The sequence below is a fragment of the Pomacea canaliculata genome, linkage group LG9 (assembly GCF_003073045.1).
Source record: "Pomacea canaliculata isolate SZHN2017 linkage group LG9, ASM307304v1, whole genome shotgun sequence".
Lineage (NCBI taxonomy): Eukaryota > Metazoa > Mollusca > Gastropoda > Architaenioglossa > Ampullariidae > Pomacea > Pomacea canaliculata.
The window spans coordinates 13,580,318-13,594,150 of NC_037598.1; the positions used below are offsets into that span (position 1 = coordinate 13,580,318).

The 13,833-nt window shown below is 42.1% G+C and overlaps 1 protein-coding gene across 3 annotated transcripts; it reads right to left on the bottom strand.

The window, feature by feature from the left end:
• Window positions 1–1,506: 1,506 nt before the first annotated feature.
• LOC112571557 (universal stress protein YxiE-like) lies at window positions 1,507–11,284 on the bottom strand. 3 transcript variants are annotated; one of them, XM_025250616.1, is made up of 5 exons: window positions 10,550–11,284; window positions 7,789–7,875; window positions 6,973–7,053; window positions 4,504–4,610; window positions 1,507–3,410 (listed from the first exon to the last, which is right to left on the bottom strand). In XM_025250616.1, exons 1-5 carry the CDS (start codon window positions 10,632–10,634, stop codon window positions 3,189–3,191), a joined length of 582 nt encoding a protein of 193 aa, XP_025106401.1. In that variant the 5' UTR covers window positions 10,635–11,284; the 3' UTR covers window positions 1,507–3,188. The 3 variants fall into 3 exon arrangements, with proteins under 3 accessions (XP_025106401.1, XP_025106402.1, XP_025106403.1); XM_025250617.1 differs by lacking the exon at window positions 6,973–7,053; XM_025250618.1 differs by lacking the exon at window positions 7,789–7,875 and having other exon boundaries at window positions 10,550–11,278.
• Between the last annotated feature and the right edge of the window lie 2,549 nt (window positions 11,285–13,833).

A 13,833-nucleotide genomic window follows, 5' to 3' on the forward strand; every position in this document is an offset into this window, starting at 1 on the left:
TTTTAAAAAATGACCACCTTCGCGACCCCCTTGTAGGCACGTCGCGACCCCCCAGGGGGTCGCGCCCCACAGGTTGAGAACCGCTGCTGTACATACATCGGCACATGCGCACACACACGCACACAGTGAAGCTTTCATCCCTTTTACAACTTTTCTTCACGAAATCTGAAGAACCTTTAATTGTATTCACAAATTTAAAAAGATAATTGTGTACATGGTCGTACAGGTGTAGGATACTTGATCTAAAAACGAAAAATATGATATAGCGCCTGACATGTTTATGCAGATTGGGGAAGACGTTTCAAAACCATTCTGTATTTATTTGTAATCCACAAATACTCATAAATTTACTAAAAACAAAATTGAAATGGGCTAATACCTCCAGATGGCTTATAACACCGATGGCATTCCGAGAGAAAGAGAGGGGGGAGAGAGAGAAACTCATTATAAATAATTAGCAATGAAAATAGCGACATTTGAAATAGTTAAATTAGCAAGACCAATGTAAGTTTCAAGAAAACGAAATAGTGAATCCGATGATGGTTGTCTCTCCATTCCACTTTTCCTGGTTCACATTATCTTAGCCGATGTCGATTGGACACAAACACAATTAAGTGGACAGATTTAATAATCTAGTCTGAAAACAACGACAGACATGATCAAATAACACAAAGGGGCGTCCATGTTACTGCGTCTTCTTTTTACACAAATACGTCGCGACCACCATCCTCTAGGGAGCAGGATGTAGTCTTCATGCAGATGAGACTGTGGTCCGCATATTCCTCTTCACTCGCCACATCCAGAAAAGCCTCGCATGGCCTCTGAGAGCAGGAAACGCTTAATGGCGAAGAAGACAGACGAAGAACTGGTTGACGGACGAAGTACCCGTGCATCGACGTGACGCCCACCCACAGTCACGCCACCACAAGTTGTGTGTCAGGCTAAAGCTCCCCCTAACACCACTGCAACAAGGTGCAACTCATGTTGGCAAAAGTGTACCATGGAAGCATCTAGACGGATATATGTGCTTGTTTTTCAGGTTTGAATATGCGGGAACATTTGTGTGTGTGTGATTGCCTTATGTGGGTGAGTGCCTATGCACCTACTCAAACTTCCATTTCAACAAACATCATTGGGTCACAATTTTCCTTCTCACGTGCAGCCGGCTGTGACCACGTGAAAGAGGGCTGTTTTTGTCGAAGTACTGTGTTTTGTATTGCACGGACTCAGTCGTGGGTGACATCGTGTTTATACCGATATTTCGCACAGTTTGTTTACAAACCAGCAACTCACTAAACAGCGATGAGCTGCCAGATATTTCTTCTTGTCACACATTTTAGTGACCGGCTTCTTACATGTTAATGTCGATTTGCAAGGACTGATAAGACTGGATGTAAGCACATTTAGGGACTGGCTGCTCACACGAAGATTACAACTATTCAGCATTTTTAAAAAACAGATCCACACAGTCTAGAGATCCGCTCGTAAAAAACACACACACACACGTTTTTTCTTCTCTTCTACCATCTCAAAAATTAACAATTTTCTTTACTCGCGTGGCACGTTAATTAAATATATAAAACTTGCCAACCATGTTAAAATATTAATACACGCGACTTTTGTAATGGGAAAACTCATTCCACTTCCTTCCGGTGAAAACTTCTATAGGTCACCGCAAGGTAAGAGGAACCTAGATTCATGTCCCAAAACTGCAGACAACCTTTACTATGGAATCCTTGAAGAGAAGACGCTTCATTTGCAGAGAACCATTATGGCTTCCTCTAAACTGAAGTGTGATTTGATCAGCATCATTAAGTCCGCTTCTGCAGGGAGTGGAATCTGTGCCATCCCAATAGGGTTTGTACTCGACATCGTATCCGTCTCGGCTCTTTACTGCGTAGTTTCTGCGGGTTTGGTGTTTTCTGTCTTCCCGGATAAAGTCCTAGTAATGTTGTTTCCCCATTCTCGTTGTTATTTGCATTCCGTGCTACTTCGTCATCACGACCACCGTCGCCCTCAATGGCAACAACAACAGCAATCACAATTACTTTTGCACTCGACTACACTATAATTACGAACTGAAGGGTAACTGCTTGGAGCATCGACATCTCTCTCTTTTTCTTACAGTACTCATTTTGAAAGATCTCAAGAGTTTGTCAGGGATGTTAAAGTTTTGCTTTTATTTTTGCGTTTTGAATATCCTACTACATGATATGGTAGTACTAGAATAAACTGTGGCATATTCACAATGAGTTATGTTACTATAGTGTAGCCAGAAAATCAACTCTTTATTCAATCACTCTATGTTTATTTAAATTATGTGTTCCAATTCTAGGACAGTCCACGCCTGTGGCTTGTCAGGCGTATGCAGACATGGATTTACCGGCCACAAACAAAATCAGGAAGTTTGCTGAACTCTTGTTTCCCACTCCAAAGTGTTCTGCCTGGTAAAGTGTGTCGTACGTGGTACCATTCATGGTAGTCATTAATTTTCCAACTCACCACGTCCTTACCCTCTGAGGCTGTAGTTATAATGCGAGAGCAAGTCTTTTCCTCGAAGCAAAACTCGGGAACTCAAGGGAAAAGCGTCTTGTTTTCGTATTTACAATGCGGTGTCCAGACCATGTGTACACAACTTCATGTTTCCCCCGAGCACCCCAAACTTTGATGCTGCTTTATATCTACAAGAGTAAAACAACATGTGCAGGGTCTGGACACGGCTTTAGAACTTCCGAAATGAGATACTTGCTTTTGAGTTCCCCACCTTGCCTCAAGGCAACGACTTACCCTCACTTCATAACTACGGTTCCAGGGAACCCCTTGTTATTTAAGGGGATCCTAGGTCCAAACATTAACATAAAGAACGCAAGTAATCATAGTGAAAGATCAGTACACTTACAAGTTATTGGTGATGCAAGAAAAATATAAAAAATCACAAGAAACAAAAACTGAGTATAATCACTTCTCTAAGAATGGACCACGAAATCAACAGATGGCACCTGAAATAATATCAATATTGATTACTTTCTTTGCTCTGCGAGCACCTCGGGCATTCAGTCCCGGATTGCGAGGTCATCTCTCCCCCCAAACGTTCCTCACGTGACCGATGTCGTCACTTTCACAACCGGCTAACGCGTCACATGCACGGTGACGTCACTCTCGGCTGCAGCCCTCGCCAGGTCTGGTCACTACTGACTGTCGCTGCTGCCGGCCACCTCCTTGTGACGACAGATGAGGACAGGAACGTGAGCGTGGTTCAGGATGTAGTCACTGACAGAGCCCAGGAGCGTGCGGCGCACCTTCCCCTGCCCTCGGGTGCCTGTCACGATGCATGACACTCCCTCCATCTCCGCTGTCTTGACGATGGAGTGACCCGCCTCGCCGCTCAGGCGTAGTAATTTCCCTTTGACCTGTCAAGGATGACTATTATTAGTCCTTTTTTTTCAAAGATTTCTACAACAGTTTACATGTAGCAAAGGAAAACTTCCCTATCTACAATCTAATAATAGTACAGAGAGATTTGAATGTGCTAGAGTAGGAAGCAAGGAACCATGGAAAAGGAAAGTATAAAATTATAACAATGGTAGCAGATAGTGTGTGGGATTTTTGGAGGATAAAACGACCTTGTAATTGAGGAACAATTTTTCAACACAAACAGATTCACAAAGTGACTTGGTAATCACCTGATGGCAGGACACAGAGTCAGATCAAATTATCATTAATGGTAAATGGAGACACACACTTTAAGATGTCAACGGCAAAAGGGGGAGCAGACATAGTATTAACCATAACTTGCTCATCCCTGTACACAGACTTCACTACCAGGTGGCTTGTAGCAACAGCAAGCTAACGGAAAACTTCAACACTATGCTGGTGTCAAGCAGAAATACTTCTCTCATCGTTCCTATTTATACTGCGAGTTGTTAAAACTGTCGCAAACTTTAAGCCGCTTATCAGACTGCTGCTCTAAACCTAGAATAAAGCTTAGCTGTAAGCTAAAATGGTCATAAAATTAATATATGCAGCTTAACTGGCTTTTAACGGTTGTGCACTACTTAGTGGCGAGCCAAACGTCGTGCGTTGAGCCCCAGATGTGCATGTCTATATTCCATCAATCTCTTTTTAACTTCATGAAAAGTGATTTATCCAAACCATTTCTTGCATGTTGCCATGGCGTATTTTAAAGGGGCTGTGACCTTATCAGACCATCTTGGTAATCCAACTCGCTAAAACATGCGATGCCGATCAAATTTATAGACGATTTCCCCCTGTAAATGTCACCAGACCTTACTGCCTAAACTAAAAAGATATTAAAGAGTATAAGTGTGGCGATTTCGTGTTTAGCTAGCCATGCTCATGTCGGTGCAAACAACTAAGATCGAGGGCAGTCTCGATTATGTCGACTGCTTGGTCCACATCATACGATCTGAACGCCCTTCGGGATGAAAGGTTCGCATCCTCGGTCTTTCGTTCAACCAAACTCCGGAAGCTGCAGCTGCGTACCCCATGCTGTGTCAGCTTATCCTTGATCTTGCTGACGATGGAGTTCACTTCCTCTTCTTCTTGATGTATCATGCGGCTGATCATCGCTGGGTCACTGGACATGACGGCTGAGACAAGGAAACAGGAACTTTGAACTCTAACTGTACGACAAGTAGTGAAAACGTAAATCTAGATCACACTACACTAAGCATTAAATGATTGAATGAAAAATTACAATGTGGTTCTTGACTGTTTACTAGCTCTGGATGTTTTGAAGTAAAATATGTTCGTAATTTTAAAGCAAAATGTTTTCTAGTGTCTACTAGTCAAGGAATTGAGAGAACGAAAGTAAATTACAATAGTCTGATACAATACTTCATTTTCATGCTTTAATATATTTTCTTTGGAAGTATTGCTTGCTCATATATTAAATGAGAATAGAGTTGTTGTCACTACAACTACTAAAGTGAAGTGCGATCTTGCCACCACGTTTGAGACCTGCCTTAATCAGGCTACGACCAAGGATGCTGAATTTTCTTACATCACAAACAAGGACACGCACACAAGCACACTCAGGTGTACTAGCACTGCCATTGTACACATACACACATGCTAGGTCATTCATGCACTGGCGACTAGTTCTGAACCCCAATCTAATTAATGACAAATCAAGCAAAACAAAACACAATCCATATGTTGAAGCCATTTCAAGAAATGAAATTGAGGGATCGTTAGCATCAGATCGTCTGCAGATTCTTTTTGCCTATTTGTTTCCGTCCCTCTCGGTCAAGTCGCTATTTTCAGACACTCATGTTTCTCCAGAATCGATTTGCAAGGCACGCACACTTTGAGATAGTAGTAAACACCGTCTGTCTCCTATTTTCAACGGAAATGTCACAAAATGGAATTTCTTTTTCCGGTAATTTTGAAAAAACAGTCCATTTTCTGTCCCTTGTGAAGTGGTGTTGTGTTATCGACGACTAATGCATCTCAGCAGCTCCTCGCGGTGGAGAGTCCCTATAGCTCTCTCCAAAACCTCTTGGACCGCTTGATGGCGAATTGTGTTCCGGCAACTTGATATGACTTGGCTTTACACTTCTTTGTTATGAGAAATCATTAGACATTTTTTTCTGGGAAAAGCAAGGGAAGGGCACTTAGAAACATATCCGAATAAATATATTCAGAGACTAGTGCTGCTGAAGTTGGAATTCATGTTGAGTGAACTACCTACAACCCGTTTTAACCGATGGCCTCGTTCCCGTATATGACTATATGTGCGCTTGTCATGACCACGATAGGTCTTGCCGTTGCCAGCTGTTGTGACTATGGCTGGTAAATATGTTTTGACATGCAGGACAGGCGATCGAAGAGGCTGGCCCTGAAGTGGGTTCGAGGCTTGACGTGAATGCAAACCCAGGATGCTGACAAAGAACACTACACTCCGTCATCTCGCGTGCGCTCGCCACGAGACCATGTGGGACTAGCTCCACGCCATCGGCTCGGACATAGCGTGCCCTTCAAACGGGTGTCTGACAAATGTAGCTCGAGAGAAGAGAGTACAAATCATGGAACACAGTAAATCGATTGAGCACAAGACAATCATGAACAAAATAAAGAAAGTGAAATGTTTTGAAAACGTTGGTACAGCTTTGCATATCTCAAAATCAGTCTCGTATTAAAACTAAGAAAACAAATTTCGAAATAATTCATGTCAATGTTCTCTCGGATATATAGCTCACATATAAATGAACTACCGTTAATAAATTTTCCAAGTACACTGTTGTGAAAAGGTTGGCCTCAGGTCAAGATATAGCCTTTGCAAAGCTCTGAAATACCGGTGGACCTAGTTTCCAATAGCAATCACACAAAAATGGGCACAAAATTATATTGTACATTAATATATCGGCGGACCTAGTTTCCAACAGCCGTCACACAAGAACAGGTACCTGAATAAAGAAACAAGGAAAGAATCGTGGAAGGCAGCAAAGGATGGCAGGGAAGGATGGTAGGAGGTATACCTTGCTGGTTTCGGGTCTTTTGACAATACAAACTGGTTGTGCACGTCTCCGTCCATGAACTCTGTCAACTTCGTTGCACCAAACTATCGTTTCGTGGAACTGTTGTCCTTTACTGTAGACTTTATGGCAAACTAAATCCTGAGCTCAGCTGTGCAACGCAGTGAAACTGATAACAACGAATCCCATTTGAATGCTTTAAAGCAGATGCTACTCTCCTAGAACACATCAATTTTGCCTGAGAGCATATACACAGGTGCGCCGAAAGCTATTTATGTTACAAACTTTCTCTCAAACTTAGCTTTTGTAAAAGCCAAGGGCCACAAACGAACTCGAGAGGCTAATGGAAAGTAATGAAAAAATAGTAGGATCTCTTAAAGTAAGATTGTATACGCGTCTGTAAAAGTGTATACACCGCACAGAAAAGTCTCATGAAAGACGATGAGAGAAATGGAAGGCATCAGGTGATACCTACGTGCATGCAAGAGGGAGCTGTAGTCTGGGCAGTGAGCTATCAAGACCTCTACGCCATCTCTGTGCATGTTGGCCATGTACCCTGCAACCCACCAGGCACACACATTACAAGTAACAGCACAATTGGTCAAAGACCACGGTTGTTTTGTTGTTGTTGTTGTTGTTGTTGTTGTTGTTGTTGTTGTTGTTTTTTCCTTTCAGATTCTGCCTGCAGAAGCAGTCGTATTCTTTAGGGAAGAAACAACTCATCTTTGCATAAAAACAGTTTTAAACAATATTTAAGTAAATGCATTGTTACAACATAGACAAACATGTTCATATGTATGTTCAAGCATAACGACATGTAATGTTGATAATCTGGAAAACGATAACTAAAGCAGGATACACATAGATTACACATGAAAACATGTCATGCAACGATTACCAAAAAAGCACATAAAGGCAAGACATTTGACACTGAAACACTAGATTACATCTAACACTATGTCACTAAACCTGTCGCATGCCTAAAGGAAATAAAGGAAAAGAAATTAGTACTTAAGAAAGACCAAACACACTCAGCTTTGATAAAAAAAAATGTAGTTTCTTTCAATCGTCATTCTTTCATAATATCTAAGATTAAAATGATTCGTTCACACACTCCAAATCAACAAATACAGTTACAAAGATGGAACAGTAACACATGGATGCAAATACAATCTGTTATGTTCATCAGCAAGCTAAAAACAATAAGGAATCGGGTTGAAGATGAATTAGGAAGCTGAGCAGCACAAGAGAAAAAAAAAACCCAGCCTCAGGCGGCGATAAGCAGACATACACAGCTGAAAGGGACGGTGGCGGTTACAGTTGCCGCTATGGGCGACAATCACTTCAGTGTCCTGTGTGTAGATAAACTGCATATACCCTGAAATGAAAGGTCATCTGCACACACAGCACACCCAAAACGCTGGCACGTTCGAAAAAAATGTCTACAGTAGAAAATTACACATTGTGAAAAGAACAAAAAAATGAAGAGTTAGAAAAGTAAACTCTGAAAACTGGATTTGTTAGCCACTGATGCAAAGTATAGGGACAAAAAATCTTCTATTATTTGTTTGCAAGTGTATTGCTACACACTCGTTCTACTTCTCTCGCCCATTCACTCAGTCACCAACTCTTCCCTATAATTATCGCACTGAAGGGTTTCCAAGCTAAGGAATCCAGTCAATCACCTCAGTCATTAGGATTTTATACCAAAATCGATGGGACCGATTGGTCGAAAAAGCAATCAGTCTGCTAAACTAGTGTCTATTTAAACTATTGACCTACTCTTTTTCACATACTCTGAAGAGTGAAACCCCTATTTGTTATCGTCCTTGCTGGCTCCTTCAAACCTCTAATTTACCTGATGAGAATATGCGACTGCACGAATGTCTTACTTTTGCCGGATGCTCAAGTGCATCCTAAACAAATTCTTAAGCCTGCGGGATTCTCATTAATGTTACCGATTATTTAGAGTCTGTTTTATGACCCTGTACATAGGGTACCATAAATTATCAATTATTTACAGTTAATTTCATAACCCCACAACCAGAGAAAGGCCGCGGGACGAAGTGGGGAGATGAAAATATAAGAGAAATAATAAGTGCATCATTGGCGGCAAAGAAAGATAATGCCAACCAACCATATTGACAACTAAAGCTCATTCACAATGATTTTATTTTAAAACTCCCTAGTACGTGATGCACAAAAAACACAAACACTTAGGAAGAGCATCAAGGGCTCTCACTGGGAGAAAATTAGGGCCACGGCAGGGAGTGAGAAAATGCACTGAGACAATTTTCTCTGCGGTTGAGGTTGCGTTGATGGGGTCACAACCGAACACACCCTGTTTGGTAGCGATCAGGGTCTCTTTCTATATTTCTGCTTCGTTTGATGCAATAATTATTGCTTCCCTACGTGGCCTTCTCGCCTCTATATCATTATGAAAATCGAGGACAGTCCATCAGAAAACATTATATCACTTACTGAAGGTCTGTGGTTGACGGTATATTGTCTACATGTTCAAGGGCCGTTAGTCTAGCCGTGTTTTGTTTGAACTACCGCTCGTTTATCTCAATCCAGTGTCCCATATATGTCTAAAGTCACAAAACTTGCAGGCAGGACGGGAAGGTTAAAACTGCATATTTGTATATCTCTTTCCTGATCGGGTTGAAAAAAAAAAACCAATGCAAATTTATACCGTTAGCAGACAATATAAAATTAGAATGGGGAAGGCGCCGTAGGAAAGGCTGCTTGTTTCGAGCAGTGGTGAGACTACCTCAGGACTAGTTAAGGACCGGAAGAGGTTCACAGTTATGGCTTCACCGGGTTTCCTAATGAGCGGAAATAAAGCAAAACCACAATTCGGATATATGCTTCCTTTACGATTACACCCTTAGGGAGCAGAAAGTTGCCGGTGCAGGGATGTGACGGGAAGACTTTACCTGCCTATCCGACCCAGCAGCCGGATTTATCAGGGAAGGTATGAGCTGATATTAGAGGACTACCTTCCCCAGTCAATACACGTTGATCTTTTATCTTGAGTAGCATTTTATCAGTGTTCACTTCTTAGTACGACACTGGGAAAACTACACAGACTATCACAAGGAAAAAGATAAACTTTCGCTAGAGATGTATCAGGACAATAGGAAGGGATGAAAACTCTGCTATTCACAAAAGGTTAGCTTACCATCAGTAGGCTATTTATCACTGTTATTTCGTTTTTAAAAAAATGCGGCGAGAGTGGCTGGGCTCAGCAGGGCGGTGTGTCTATGTAGGCTTCCACGCCGTGTGAGTGTTATCTCTATGTACCCCTCTCTGGTCGAGGGCTCGAGAGAATACTTTAAAAAAACATTATCAACTTTTGCTGCCTCGGCAATCTGCTTTCCGCTCTGTATATGCTAAATGAACATTAGCGGATAGCCACGTGGGGACCACCTGCGAGCAGCACTCAGTCTCATATTACGACCCGCGTTATTTTTGTATATTAACCCTGAAACAGGACAGCTTGCTGGGAACTGTGTTGTGACTACAGATATTACCAAATCATGCTAACTTTAATATTACAGCCTAATTCTTTTCCACTTCCCCATAATAATAGCTAAATATATGACTAATCACATGCAGTTAGAAGGTAATTAACGCTAAGGTCATCTGTGCTATTAACTTCCTGCTGTGTAGTCTGTTCAATACCAATCCTTATAATAGCTTATACTATTTTATAATGGGTGATGTTAATACCATGTCGAGTTCTATACTGATATTTATAGCTAAAGTCATAATAAGCTGCAAGAAACCTGGGAGTTTCAGAGATGAAATATTCTATCTGTGGGTGAGAGAGAGAGAATGAAAGAAAGATTCAAAAAGAGCGAGAGAAATTTCTAACAAATAAAACAGTGTAATTATGTCCACTGTAGCAATATGACATAAATGATAAATAATGAACACTCCCTGCGAGATTAACATCTATAAAGTTTAGTTTTTATTTTTTGTTTTTTTTTATATTTTTTTTCATTTCGAGAAAAGACATGCGTAAACATTATGAAAGACAGACTTACAATCGAACGCGTAGAAGGAATGTTCGCTACCGTCCATAGCGATCAGAACCTTTCGCCCGCCGCTGCTGCCCTCTTCGGCGGCCATGTCGATGAACGTGGGTCAAGGCAGACAACTCTAACAGACAGGAATGGACGTCAGGACGAACGAACCCCGGGAGGAGAAAACCGCGCTTTCGTACTTTTGGCGGGCAGCTGCAGCGAGCGCGCGCGTCGACTGGTGTGTCGAGGCAGCAGACGGGGGGCTACAACATCCCAACGACAACTGCGATCGTGGAGGCGCGCGGTGCTGGGTGTTGATGGCGAGTGGCGCCGTGTAGTGGTGTCACGACTTCACGTGAAATGTACTGCTTGCACCTTGCAGCACAGGTGTACCGAGTGGAAGGCTTTATCAGTTCTTTTGTGCAGTTCACTTTCCCAATCTCCATATGTCAGGCGCTGGAGGTGAAAGTGAGAGACGTGTTGATCGGTGCGTATTCCGTGTCACATGACTCCTTAGCAGGGGAGGTCAGTGCGCGGAGGGTTTGCTTATCCGCGCTTTGTTTATGTCAGCTACGGAAGTTCTTTTCGGGGAAGTTTAAAAAAAAAATTGCGCAGTTATGTTGACTATACCTCCTTGGTCCTCTCTCACACAACTAACCAGCCTTTTGTTCGGGTGCACAATTTTCTTCGCGTAAACATGAGGGAGATGATCAGTTCTGTCTGCCCCTACGTTGTGCCCTACCTGCCGCAACAGGATGTTAGACCTTCGACACTGAAGCCAGGTGGTGGTGACAACACACAGCTGTGCAGGGAACAGCCTTGAACTACTTGTCCCCTGAGTGTCTGTGTTGATTATTTACAAACAACACGCAGTGTAGGACTGTGTATCAGCCGCTAACAAGCAAGACGCGTTGTTATGTGGCAGGTGAAGAGAAGATGTGGAACCCAGTGATGAGGTGAATCTGTACCAGATCGGGGTGTCTGCTATAAAAGGTGTTGAAGTGAGATCGAAGAAGGATTTAGCTTCAACGGTGTTTATGGGAAACATCGATCTCATCTCCCTACACATTCATAAACACGCAGTCTCTCTGGTGCGTGCACACACACAGACAGACATAAATCCCAAGCAACCCTCTGCGGTTATGGTAACTGCATTAGGTAGTTTTACAGCTTCACTGTCATGTACACCCTGCACATTACATAATAAATCTAATCTTCTTTGTTCACCCATCTCTTTTTTCAATCTGCTTCTATGTGTTTGTGTAAGAGAGATATGTGAGTACTTGTGTTTGTGGGTGTGTATGCGCATGGATATGTCCCAAACCATTCACGTGCTGTTGTTTGTGGGTTTTTTAGGGATGGGAGCTGTACTCGTTTAACAATTGCCATCAAACAACATCTTACTGATGATTCTGTTAAAACACTCGACTGTGTTGTCCTTAGCTGACCCTGTGTTTATGGAGCTGCCATGACAGGGTGTGTTTGGTTGCTACAAGGGCGCGAACTCGCTGATGAAACTTTATGGTGGCCGTCTGTTCGACAGCTAACAATTAAGATATCAATAAATTATGCCATTGCTGTTCGGTTCTCCTGGCTTTGCTGGAACGAAAAGAAAAATAGAAATCTGAGTTCCTTTGTTTTAGAATTTTGAGCATCTCTCTATCGCTCTTATGGACACGCTCAGATAGAGAGACAACGAGCTCGATTTTTGTTTGAGAATTAACTGCACTCTGTCAAAGTCTGTTAGAAAGGATGTTTTCCGTATCTGAAGCACAATGATTAGAGGCAATGAAATGTGGAAGTGAGCACAGCAAGACCACGACGAAATACGAGTTGGAATCCAATTCTACACTAGTGTTAAGGGTTGACATGTTTACCATTACAAATTTGTAAACATGTCAGTAAATTACACTGCACGCAGAACGCACGTTAAATGCTCTGTTGGGAGTAAACAAGGAGAAAAATAAGCAATGATCTCACAGAAAAGCAGGTCTGGGCTATGAATGTTATGGGTGGTATGAGTGTTCTCGTGTCCTTTTCCCACACCAGTAGAATGGCCATAGCGAGTGCTGAACTAATGAAAAGCATGGACACGGTTTCGCGAGGAATTTTCAAAATAAGCATTAATAAACTTAACCCAGATGTAAATAAGAAGCTTCTCTACTACTTACTTGAACACGTTCTGATGAAACCCTCAACCAATACTGAATCAGATCTTCCTTGCAGACACCTTCAGTTCTTGTTGATACGTTTTGTTCGGTTTTAATCGGTGCACCCTCTCCCTAGCTAACATTAGAGAACATCCCTCTCCTAACAACTAATTCTGCAAACATGAAAGCAATCTGCGTAAACCCTCGTGGTGTCACACTAGCTCGCATTTAACAACCTGCAAGAACAACAGCCATTACCTGCAGAGCGAAACAGAAATAAATATTTACTCTGCAGTTCCCGTGTGGACTGGTCTGTTTCCAAACATGAAGTAAAAGTGTAAACACGGTCCGAGATGGTTACTGCAGGCTGTCTATCTTATGAAAATAAAAGCTTGAGTGTAAAAGGAAACTGTCACCAGATCCTGAGTACCCAGGTCCAGCAGTCGCCACACATGGAGAAATAAACATCCAAAACCCAAGCAGTAGCAAAAAAAAAAAAAAGCATTTGTTTACTTAAGTGTGAGTTATGTTCTTGTATGAAGAGTCAGTTTGTTGAGTTTTCAGATGACCTTTGCCCTAACATCACTTAGTCGTTGTGGAATAACACTGTTTTATAAGCTGACACTAAAAAAATAACACAGGAAAGATCGTGTTTGGCGGTCGGCATCGTGCGGTCTGAAATTAAATACGACATGCAATGGCTTCTTTCACTTCCGTTTCTGCGGAATCCACTGCAAAATTACTGCACGAAGACCTGCAGTATCTCTTACCAGACCTTGTCCTTATAAGTATAATTTATAATAAGTAGTATGATGAGTTCCGCTCTGGTTCTTGGCATACTCCACGGTACTAAGGGAGGCAATGCTTCAAATAACTTAAAGCCGTCTCACTACGTTCCTTGAGTTACGTCTTTACGTGAACCTACGTGTATGAGATTACGGCTTCATGCTGATTTACCAGAGGCAAAGTAATTCGATTGTGTGTACCTCGGGTCCTGTTGCGTGACCCGAGACTCCCAAATGCTCAAGGAGGGGCGATCATGAGAAAAAAAAAAAAAACCAGTTCGCCAGAGAAATGAAAGGCTATTCCATCAAACTAACCTAATGAAAAACAACAGGACTAGTATTTTTAAGGCTTTTCTAAGATATGGAGGAA